The sequence below is a fragment of the Labeo rohita genome, chromosome 16, assembly GCF_022985175.1.
Source record: "Labeo rohita strain BAU-BD-2019 chromosome 16, IGBB_LRoh.1.0, whole genome shotgun sequence".
Taxonomy (NCBI): Eukaryota; Metazoa; Chordata; class Actinopteri; order Cypriniformes; family Cyprinidae; genus Labeo; species Labeo rohita.
In genome coordinates, this window is record NC_066884.1 from 18,011,599 (window position 1) to 18,024,061 (window position 12,463).

Here is a 12,463-nt window from a genome sequence, read left to right on the forward strand (position 1 = left end):
TTTATGATGGATGGATGCACTTCATTGGACTTCAAAATCTCAGCACCCATTCACTGTCATTATAAAGAGCTCGGAAGAGCCAGGACATGTTTTAATATAACTCTGACTGCATTCGTCTGAAAGAACAAAGTCATAAACACCTAGGATGGCTTGAGGGGGAGTGAATCATTGGGTAATTTTCATTTTTGGGTGTACTGCCCCTTTAACTTGTACGTATATGTGTGTGTTTGTACCGATGTCTGAACCAGCATGGCCCTCTGTTCTCTCATCAAGGTAATGATCTCTAGGGGATACACTGGCTTTTCCTTCTCCATCAGTGTCATGGCCGTCTCCATGGTGATCAACACACCCGTCCGCCCGATCCCAGCACTGCAGAAAAACATTCTCTTGGTAAAATGAGCACCTGATAACATCTATGAGTCTATGTGCTGGAGTCCCCCTCACCTGCAGTGAACCATAAGAGGCACTGACTCCTCTCTCATACTTCTCATTGACTGGACAAAATCCAGGAAGTCTGAGGAATCTTCTGGTACCCCATGATCTGGCCAGGCAACATACTGCAAATGAGTGATCGAGCGCTGCTGTCCTGACTGTTTAAAAAATAAAAAGAAGGAGGGTGAGGCTGAGTGCGAGAGAATGCTTGAACGAGTACGTATAAAAACAGACAAGTCTAAACATGCCTGTGTTTTGCCGTATGCAAAAGGATATTTATCTGAAATATTTGTAGAATGAAAACACTACATTTTTTATATTGCCTGTTACTTCAATAACTGGCATATGAGCACAAAAAGTTGGAATACACATAAGAACATTTTCACATCAGTTTATGCTTATAAATCCCAAACTGTTCCTCGCTTTTGACGATACATGATCAAGTCAGATGGTGCACAAGCTTTATAAATGAGGTCCCAGGTTCCTGTCAAGAGTTTTAAGTCTGTATTATCTAAATACAATGACATTTAAATTCCCTCTCAGTTCTATCATGATCTTATAAGTGGGTGCAAGAAGTAGTAGTGATTTTTAGGTGAGTCAGTCTGAAGGCCAAAGTGGAAAAAATAATTCATTTATTGTGACAAATCGGGCAGAAAGGAATAATTGGTTCGCAAGCTGTGTCATATGAACACTCACACACTGGCATTTTTCCTGTACCCCCCAATCATTCCTTTCCTCTCTCCTTTTCTTTATTTTTTTCTCATCTGAGACACACACACACACCCTATATGGACGACGAACGTGTGATGTAACCTCCGTCTGCTGTCCGTGCTGAGATTAACTCCCACCAACAGAGACAACAGATGGGTCTCCTTTCTCCAGCAATGATAGATTGTTTGTGAGTGTGTGAGCATGTACTGTATGTGCATGTACATGTATGCGCACGGTCGCGTGCTCTCGACCACAGCGGTACGTGACCCGTTTGCCATGTTTACCATGCCGCACAAATGCTCCCACACGTTGATGTTCTCTCACACACAACAAGCTTTCACATTAATATGCCTAAAGCCAAAATTCGGTTTTAAATGAAACATTAAACTCCAGCATGATGGGACTGACAGAGCATGAGTAATTACAAACATTTACATAAGAAACACAGAATTTTGCCAAAAATAAGACTAGAATTATAAACAGAGGAACCGAAATCCTGACCACGCATACAGCTGTGCATAATTTCATAAAACCTTTTTGAGATTTAAAAGCCCCAATGAAATAACTAGACAAACACGGTTTTCTCTCTTATGTACTTTCTGTTAAAACAAGACGTTTCAGAAGGGCTTATCACCACTTTGGCTCAATTTGGAATATCATACTACTATTTCATTCTATAAAGATAATGAAAAAGCAGAAATACTAAGAATAGTATGCTGTTGTAATGTTCTATAAATCAAATGTTCTTACTATTCTCAAAATATCTTTAAGTTTGGGTGCTTTCGTGTTCCAGCCCCCATAGGAATCCATGTTAAAACAAACAAACAAAAAAAAAATCTGAACTTAAACTTTCAATATAACTAAATATAAAAATGTGCGCAGGTTTAACGTTATATTATTGGCTTGGAAAATATGTTAATTTTACTAGAAACATCAAAGACCAGAAATGTAAAACACCGGACCAGTCAGGCGAGACTTCCACATTCAGAAAAAGGTGGATAGGATGAGGAAAAAAAATCATAGAACAAAAATAAATCAATGCAAATATTACAAAATATAACATTAAAGAGTGTATAAATAACTGGCTTTTCTAAAAGAACCACTGTCCAACAGCGACACCAGCAGAGGAAGTTACAGCGTGGGTCTGTGTCTTTCTTGTCTCTCCTTAGCCCATTGAGTTTTAACAGACCCCCAAAGCGTGTGGTGAATTTGGTGGGGGGTAATGCCTCCATCGCGATATGACTAGATATGACTGGTTATGTTTGGCTGTGATTGGTTCATGTGATAAACCCCACCTCTTGTGTTCATGCGTGTTCCGCACTCACGAATCAGTCTGAGTGAACAATATAATGGTGTTAATGGGAAGCCTAATTTAAAAAAATTTGTAAACAACTCACACATTTAGATATAACCACTTTATGTTAAAATAAGACATAAAATGACATGAAAACGTGATCTGAGGAAGCTTTTAGTGAGTAATCAGTAGCCCTACAGGCTTGGTCGACCAAAATTTTATTAGTTGCTTAGTCACAGAAAAAAAATTCCACACGAAGTGGCGAAGTCACACAGTCCGTAACGGACAGATCGTTAATGATTGGTCTGTGTGGTAATATAGTACATCAGACAGGACATCCAAACACTCACCTAACGTTCATCAACCTCAAATATAGCTTTTCATCTGAAATATGTAAGTAGTAGCAACTTTACATGACTGCTCAATCTAAAGTTAACCTAGAAAAATGTGCGCTATTCAAGTGTCTGTGTAGAGTGTGGAAGCTGAATAGTAGCACGCTCTCTGCATGATAGATTGAGGCGCCGGTGCGGTCACTTACTCTTAAAATACTCGTTTTTGGTCATATAGATAAAAGTAATACATATTTTAAATCTCTAAAGACTCTATGTTTATTTGTGTGCACTCACAATAACAATGAATCGTTGAGCTTTTGTAAAATAATTAAAGCAAACAGGATGCACTTTCTGCCTTCTTTGTCTCTGTGAACTTTGAAACTCCGTGTATACTTGCCTTACATACACTGCCCTCCAAAAGTTTGGAAACACCCCTGGCAAAGTGTGGTTTTGGATGATAACAGCATAAATCCTTATTTTTTGGTGCAAATACATTAAAGTAACTTGACATTATCATTGAAGACCAGCAATACTAATTTTCATTTTGATCACATAATAAATGGCAATATATACATGTCAACTAGTCGACAAGAAAAATAGTCGAGGGCAGCCCTAGTAATCAACTTGGTGAAATTTAAAGTAAATCTCCATGTCTTTGACCAATATTTACCAAGCTTTCATGAATGATGATCCAAACAATTTTGAATAGTTAAAAGTTAACTAAAAAAAATAGCTGAACATAAATTCACAAATAAAATATATTGTTTAAGTTGTTACTGCCTTGAGTTATTATTTTGGAATAAATGTAAAATGCGTAAAAACACTAACTTGATGAAATTCAAACTTGGCTTTAATAAACAGTATACTGATTACATTGTTAATGTAAAAATATAAAATAGAATTTTTTTTCTTTTTCTGATAGTGTAAGTAATGTTTATTTAACCAAGAAAATGTGACTGGGACAGGAATTACTACATTAATAATACTACTTTTACCAAATTGTTATATAGCAGAAATAAGACTGCTATATAAAGGAATAGTAAGAGTAGTACACGTTTCTAAATTGGGCAATAGTATAAGAATAGTAAAATATACTTATGGTCACAGCAATAGTAGTTGTTGAGCCGAATTTAGTCTATTGATATTAGGTGATAATGAAAAAGTTCCTCCTCCTATTCTATAGAGATTAAGTTTGGACAAAAATCTGTCTAGTGTATGTTGAGTTATCAATGTTTTTACTATATTACTATATTTATATATGACCTAAAATAAGTCACAACTCACATTTTGACTGTTAGTGGTCTTCAACTATATATATCCATTGAGTGTTAAATGCTACTTGATCTGAGTGACTGCACAAGCTCTTGTTTGTTTGTACTGTTTAAAAGTATAATCGCTGTTACCTGAGTATTTGTGAGTGTTAGTTCTCGAGTAACGTATGCCAGGTTACACTCCTCTGAGTGACAGCACACCTGAAGACACCCATAATCCCTCACTTCAGGGGGATGAGGCCAGTATTGGTGGCACTTGGGCTGTGGAAATGGAAAAGAGATTACTGAGCACAGAAAAAAAAAAAAAAATACACACAATTGTGCTCCCTCTCTCCCTCCCTCACACACAGAGTTTATTAAATCATCCCTTTGGAAAAGAATGCAGAGCGCTTGGTTACCAAGCAACAGTCAAGCCGAGCCGAAGAATACGGTACTCACAATAAGCTGTCCTTGGGGGACTGGAGGTGTGTGATGGGTGTTTGATGGGTATCGTCTGATTAGGTGTTGTGTGTGCTTGTTTTTAAGAGTTTCTCTGGTGTAAAAGTAAGTTCCTGTCTTGAGTATGTGTGTGTGTAGTGTTCGTGTTTATTAATGTTGCTGCACATTGTGTAACTCTGTAGCTGTTTTCATTTAATTTGCATATGTGTTGATGTACCCGTCCTCTCTCGGTCAGTGTGGTGAGCATGACGATGACACTGACATTCTGCTCCCACACGCTCCTCCAGAAGTGCGTACAGGTGTGCGGCAGTGGACCCTGAGCTGCTATGTACCGCAAAACACAACCTGCTGGCTCAGTCTGACACACACATACACATTGCTGAGTCATTAATATGTCACCTCCAGCCATAAATTAAAACCATTCACAACTAGAATGAAATACTGAATAGGAACGAGGCAGACAGATAGTGATCCATACCTTCACATGACTTGCATTGATGTAATCATCCCCTTCTTCCTGCAGCACCACTCTGGTGATGTCATCTGAAAGAAAAGTATGAGCGAGCAGAGAATGAGGAAGAGGGATTTGAGGATTATGTTAAAACACCTCCTCCGACTAGTTTTAAAGAGTATTACGCCTCATTCCCCAATCGAAAGCTTATACACAAATGAATAAAATTATACTTTCGACCTTACCCCATAATCTACTCCAGTGTGGTAGCTTAGTTCAATCTCATCATGGTCATCCAGCAACCACTCTTTTGTTGTAAAATACAACCCTTCTGAAAATTCTTTTAGAATTTTCAAATGTTCTGTTGAACATTTAAATGTTCTTTTGAATTTTCAACCTAACAAAACATCTAATGTTGTTTAAGTATAAGTGAAATATTACGGTCCTGGATGACCTGATTGATCAGTACAGTGTTGCAGCCATGCTAAAACACACCGTAGTGTAACAGCAACGATGCAAAGGATACATTCACCTAGCTTACATTTATGCATCATCTAAAGTGACTAACATTACATTTACACTTATCAGATCATGAATTCCCTGGAATTTGAACCCATGACTCTGCCATTGCTAGTGCCGCAATTAGGTCAAGTACTGTATTTTCTAGCAAAAGGATGTCACTTAATGAAGGAGTGTGAAGTTTGCTGAATGTATGTCTTTAATATAACTAGGAATGGGTGTTGACATATTTCAGTTATTGATGTAGATACATTTGGACACACAGTTGAGGTCAAAAGTTTACATACACCTTGCAGAATCTGCAAAATGTTAATTATTTTACCAAAATAAGAGGGATCATACAAAACGCTTGTTATTTTTTATTTAGTACTGACCTGAATAAAACATTTCACATAAAAGATGTTTACATATAGTCCACATGAGAAAATGATTGTTGAATTTATAAAAATGACCCTGCTCCAAAGTTTACATACGCTTGATTCTTAATACTATGTTGTTACCTGAATCATCCACAGCTGTTTTTTGTGTTTAGTGATTGTTGTTCATGAGTCCCTTGTTTGTCTTGAACAGTTAAACTGCCTGCTGTTCTTCAGAAAAATCCTTTAGCTACCACAAATCAGCATTTTTCCACCAATGACTGTATGATTTTGAGATCTACCTTTTCACACTGAGGACAACTGAGGGACTTATATGCAACTATTACAGAAGGTTCAAACGCTCACTGATGCATTAGGAGCCGGGGGGTGAAAACTTTTTGAATTTAAAGATCAGGGTAAATTTAACTTTTTATGTCTTCTGGGAAACAAGTATCTTCTACAGCTTCTAAAGGGCTGTAAAAAAAAAAAAAAAAAAAAAATATATTTAGGCAACATAAGAGAAATATACACATCTTCATTTTGTTCAAAAGTTTTCACCCCCCAGTTCTTAATGCATTTTGTTTCCTTCTAGAGCATCAGTGAGCATTTAAACCTTCTGTAATAGTTGCATACGAGTCCCTCAGCTGTTCAAATACACAAAAATGCTAAAACAACAAAGCATTTATGAGACCTGAAGAGTTTGCTCTGAAGAACAGCGGGCAGTTTAACTGTTCAGGACAAACAAGATCATTCATGGATCATTCAGGTAAAAACACAGTATTAAGAATCAAGTGTATGTTAACTTTTGAGCAGGGTCATTTTTAGAAAAACATCTATTATTTTCTTTAAATAAAAAATAACATGCATTGAGTATGATCCCTCTTATTTTGGTAAAATAATTAACATTTTGCAGATTCTGCAAGGTGTGCATAAACTTTTGACCTCAACTGTATCCGGTACAGTCTATATAATTTTCCTTAAGGAAAAACTGATACCGTAAACTATTACATTCAATTGCTTTTTATTTTTAGACAAAACAATCAACACTCAAATAATAATTGTTGTATACAATCGTTTAAACTGCATATTAGGCAGTTTATATATCAACTTTTCAGTTATATACTAGGGGTGGGCATGTACGGCATAACACTGTCTCGAGTTAAAAGATTTTCGATTTTCTAACTACACCCATCATGACGCCGCAAAGAGATAAAAGATATCTTTTCCATGTTATTCTGTGTTTTTTGTCCTAAGTAGCCACTGCAGCAACACGCAAAATATTTATTTTTTTTAAACGGTTGAAATTTCTGCGACGTTGTGGCTGAAACAACATAGAAACTATGACAATAATCGTCTCAGTTACTGCTTATGTGCTTTATTTAGCGTTAAAAGTGTCTAATGTGTTTGAATATCATTTTGCATGACCTTTATAGACATGTTGAAAACAACAATAGACAGTTTACCTCAGATCTTGAAAATAAACTAAAGCAAACATGTACGTTAAAACTGTGAACTCAATGCGAACCAACAACCGTATTCAATAACTAGGGTTGCCAGGTTTTTACAACAAAACTTTCCCAATTGCTACTCAAAACTAGCCCGACTGTGTTTCGAGGGGGGGTCCCCCATTAAAATTGCGTTCAGGGGGACAAAATACACTTTTTTTTTTTTTTTGTCAAGACTCCCTTGGTAAATTCGCATTTCAAGGGGCTAAATATGACGTTAGCCCAATTCCACAGGAAAAGCGCAGACTTGGCAACACTGTCCATAACAAAGATAGTATTAGTTACTCAGTATTTACTTTTACTAATGTTAAAAAGGTGGTTTAATATTTATGAATTAGATTATAAACTTGTCCATTTCATTAGGAGTGCAGTGCGGTTCTCGCTTCTGAATGGCTGTGATATTTGATTGATTCTGTCGTGTCGTGTCTGGTGTGGACAGCCAAGGAGGAGGAGGCAGTCATAATGGCCAGATACCCTGAATTATATAACATTTCATCAAGCGATTATCACAAAAAAAGGAGCCTGGAGAAAAATATTTCTGTTATTGCATCACGGCTCAAAAACGAGTCTCGGGAAAACCCCCTTGTTCTGCAATGTGCTTTTTTTTTTAAACCATTCCTGAGTGCTGTGTCTTGAGCTTTTAGATGCAAAGACATGTTTTGTGTAAACAGCCCATAAGTGTGATATATTATGAATGTAGGCATTACAGGCCACATTTAGCATGTGAAAATGTTTCAGGAAAAGCAATATAACTTACATGGTAATACATCTTTGTACCGATTCTTGTCCATATTGTCGGACTGTTTTGCGCAAGACATTGCCATGCCTTCTTTCTTCCTGTACAACTTCTGTGAGTAGCAAAACACACATACACATGCAATAATCAGCAATGCACACACATGCCAACTGAGACATGCTGTAAAATGCTCACATGCCCAAACCTCAAAGTGCAGAAGCAATGTGCCTGTGACCAACCCCCTCTCTAGGCGGGTCATGGACTCGTCTAGTGTTTCTCCAGAGGGCTGAATGGACAGTGAGGATATTTCACCCGGAAGGGTGAGACCCTCACCTAATTGTAGCGTGGGTTCAGCTCGCAAAGAGACACCTGTAAATAAACGTTGCTTGCGTTTTCTGATCGGATGTACCAACTAAATGCATCAATGCTCAAACTAAACCAATGAATTCCCCTCAAATCACATTTGTACACATGCACATCAACAAATGTCGTACCTTTGCGGCGCACAAGCAATGCAAGTTCCTTGCTGTGTGACTCTCTGCTTGCTTTGATAAACATGACCACCTGCTGATGTGTGTGTTCTGAAATGTCCCGTCCGTTTATCAACAGCACCTGATCACCTTCCATCAATGGTGGCACACAGCGACCGGCCTGCAACACAGTCAATGTTTGTACAAATACAAAAAACAAGAACCTATTCATATTCAAAAGCAGCTTACCGGAGATGCCGGGTTAACATGAGAGATGGCCAGGGGCATCTTCTGATCCACGCCTCCCTAAAAATTATCCAACAATATTCTGATGCATGGTCTCCCACACAAAACTCATCTGAATGCAATTTAAACAATGATGATGAATGTGCAAACTATATCATGGACCAACTCACTTTAACGTTGAAGCCAAACTTCCCATCTTGGTCTGGGCTGATCCTCACAAGCAGCAGATCTCCATCAGCTGTCACATTCTGCAGACAAATAACCACAAAAATAGACCTTTTGAGATAGGAAGAGGTTCAGAAAATGGAGGATTCTTCCAAAATGTAGTTTAAATGCAGCTTCATTGGGCTCTAAATGATCCCAGCCAAGGAAAAAGGGTCTTATCTAGCGAAACGATCTGTCTTTTTTTTTGTTTTGTTTTTTCCGGAAAATAAAAATTTGTATACTTTTTAAGCACAAAAGCTGGTGTAACACAGGCTCTGGCATGCGTGTCCACAACGCTACGTACTATTGAATCAAAAAGGTCACGCGGAACGTAGGCAGAACCACAGACCCAGTGTTTACAAAGTGAGTGCACAAAGACTAAGGAAGTGCAAGTAAGTCAAACGCTGTTTACAAACAAAAAGGTACAATGCTGTCGGACAATTCTGAAGTGGTAGTTTTCGCCATACTCTACCTTTCTGAGCCGGAGAACACAGACGATGAACTTAGATGTGATTCGTAGTCTTGTGGACGCTAGTGCTACATAAAATTTTGTGCTTAAAAAGTATACCAATTTTTTTTCCAAAAAAAAAAAAAAAAAAAAAAAAAAAAAAATCGCTATATAAGACCCGTCTTCCTCTGCTGGGATCATTTAGAGCTTTTTGAAGCTGCATTTAAACTGCATTTTGGAAGTTCAAAATTTGGGGCACCAATGAAAAATCCTGAAATCCATAATTTCTTTACGACTGAAGACAGAAAGACATGAACAAGGTGACAAGGGGTAAATTGTTTTTAAATTGTTGTTCTGGAAGTGGACTTCTTTAAATGTGACCTTAAAATATTGTTCATTCTCAGATGTTTTGTACACTGATAGCACTAATGAAAATGCTTTTATTTACTATAAAATAATATTTTTGGCACAACATTTTGAGTAAAAAGAACAATTAATGTCCTTTTTTTAAAATGAAAGCAGTAGAGTTGTATGAACTCCTCACGTTTGTGTTCTCCAGCATGATTTGAGAAAGATCCAAAGAGCACCTTGTGCTTCAATGGTGAAAATGTGACCTAGAGTTATCAAAATCCCAAACATTTGTAGTCTCAGACCTTTGGACCCCACTATAGCTATAAAGTAATTTCATGTCCTAGTTTCGTGATTTGGGAGATCGATTTTCAATGACTCATCAGCATTACTGTAGTATCAGTGTACTGCTTGCATTTGTCAAAATGGCAAACACTGGATATTATTTCTGACAGCTGACTGCCCTGATGCTGAACTTGGACCAGTTATGGCCTTGTGCCTTTTGTTGCATACAGCGTTCACTGGTTAGCAATGTTTTTATTGCTTGTCTGAAAATAAATCAAGCAGTTTGACCACATCACAAATTATTATAGATGTAAATCTGTTCCAATCTCATGACAAGCTGTCAAGAATATGTCCGGGATATTAGTTTGCAAACAAAAAGCCCATTTAGCACCAAAAATGATGTTTAAATTACAAATGTATTTATTTTCGCACCATCATTTTTTTTTACAGCCATTTTCTACTTTCTCTATGACCTTAAAACGACTCCCGGAAAAAATAACAGCACTTTGCTGCATTTCCGCATAATCTGCAGATCTAATATAGCTTTTAACTGCCCCATCCATCAAATCACAACCATGCACACTCTGCGCTGAAATGTGCCACAGGGAACTTCTTCATTCCAACCACTCATTTTTGACGCAATGACTCTTTGGAAAGATATGCAAAGAAGCTTTGAAGTTAGACCCTGTTGTGAACCACATTTCCCTTGATCTTGCATCATCGCCCATCATCTACAATAAAACTCACCTTATCCCAGATGTGCAAATCATCCTCTTCGGTGGTGATATCATCACTGTGAGACCAGCTACCACTCGTCCGCCCCTCTTCTTGAGTTTTCCTTCAGTGCAATCAGTTTTAAGAAGTTACTGTGAGTGTACTATTGAATACATATGTATGGCTGTGAGACTGTGTGCATTTGCATATGTAGAGTAAATTTGCCTGTAAGTATAGAAGACGTCTTCACTCTCAGTCACATAGCTCATTTCATTGGTCAGGTTGTCCACAGATGAGGGGCGTGGCTTACGGAAGTCATGGCGTAAACGAGGACTCCGCCTAAAATGAAGGATATATTCACACACATTATAAAATATAGTAACCCTTTTACAAGCTCTATTCCTTACATTGACCGCAACCTTATGTATGTATATATACACACTACCAATCAAAAGATTTTTAATGTTTTAGAAGTCTCTTATTTATAGAAGCCTGTTTCTGCCACTGAATGAAAAGGTAAATGTGACTTTTTATCTCACAATTCTGACTATTTTCTCGCAATTGCGAGTTCACGTCTTGCAATCCTGACTTTTTCTCAGAATTGTGTGATACAAAAGTGCAATTCTGGCTTTTTTTCTTAGGACTGTGAGACATAAACTCGCAATTCTAAAGAAAATATCAGTCGTTTTTACCCTCATAACTGAATTATATAATTCACAATTGCAAGTTTACCTTACAGTTCTGAGAAAACAAGTCAGAATTGCGAGATATAAACTCACAAATGCGAGAAAAGTGTCAGAATTGTGAGATACAAACAATTCTAAGGAAAAAAAGTCAGAATTGTGAGATAAACTTTCAAATGTCAGAAAATAGTAAAAATGTAAATTTGTAAATGCAAGGGAAAAAAGTCAGAATTGCAAGATACAAACAATTCTTTAAAAAAAAAGTCAGAATTGTAAGATATAAACTTGCAAATGTGAGAAAATAGTAAAAATTGCAAGATGTAAATTCGTAAAATCCATGGAAAAAAAGTCAGAATTGCGAGATACAAACAATTCTTAAAAAAAAAGTCAGAATTGTGAGATATAAACTTGCAAATGTGAGAAAACAGTAAAAATTGCAAGATGTAAATTTGTAAATGCAAGGGAAAAAAAGTCAGAATTGCGAGATACAAACAATTCTTTAAAAAAAAAAGTCAGAATTGTAAGATATAAACTTGCAAATGTGAGAAAATAGTAAAAATTGCAAGATGTAAATTCGTAAAATCCATGGAAAAAAAGTCAGAATTGCGAGATACAAACAATTCTTTAAAAAAAAAGTCAGAATTGTGAGATATAAACTTGCAAATGTGAGAAAATAGTAAAAATTGCAAGATGTAAATTCGTAAAATGCATGGGAAAAAAGTCAGAATTGTGAGATACAAACAATTCAGAGGAAAAAAAGTCAGAATTGTGAGAAATAAACTTCCAAATGTGAGAAGTCAGAATTGTGAGATACAAACAATTCCGAGGAAAAAAAGTCAGAATTGTGAGAAATAAACTTCCAAATGTGACAAAATAGTCAAAATTGCAAGATGTAAATTCGTAAATGCAAGGAAAAAACGTCAGAATTGCGAGATACAAACAATTCTTGAAAAAAGTCAGAATTGTGAAATATAAACTTGCAAATGCGAGAAAAAAGTCAGAATTGTGAGATACAAATAC

At 36.8% G+C, this 12,463-nt stretch overlaps 1 protein-coding gene across 2 annotated transcripts in view; it reads right to left on the reverse strand.

Annotated features, from left to right (window-relative positions):
* ptpn3 (protein tyrosine phosphatase non-receptor type 3) overlaps window positions 1-12,463 on the reverse strand; it is a 30,357-nt gene that overhangs the window by 3,760 nt on the left and 14,134 nt on the right. For both annotated transcript variants that reach the window (XM_051130967.1, XM_051130968.1), the window contains exons 14-25: window positions 10,986-11,099; window positions 10,794-10,884; window positions 8,932-9,009; window positions 8,765-8,821; window positions 8,540-8,696; window positions 8,251-8,414; window positions 8,067-8,157; window positions 4,957-5,021; window positions 4,696-4,836; window positions 4,173-4,301; window positions 445-590; window positions 234-369 (exon numbers count right to left, since the gene is read on the reverse strand). In XM_051130967.1, coding sequence (XP_050986924.1) covers window positions 234-369; window positions 445-590; window positions 4,173-4,301; window positions 4,696-4,836; window positions 4,957-5,021; window positions 8,067-8,157; window positions 8,251-8,414; window positions 8,540-8,696; window positions 8,765-8,821; window positions 8,932-9,009; window positions 10,794-10,884; window positions 10,986-11,099 — 1,369 coding nt within the window. The remainder of the gene's footprint in view (window positions 1-233; window positions 370-444; window positions 591-4,172; window positions 4,302-4,695; window positions 4,837-4,956; window positions 5,022-8,066; window positions 8,158-8,250; window positions 8,415-8,539; window positions 8,697-8,764; window positions 8,822-8,931; window positions 9,010-10,793; window positions 10,885-10,985; window positions 11,100-12,463) is intronic.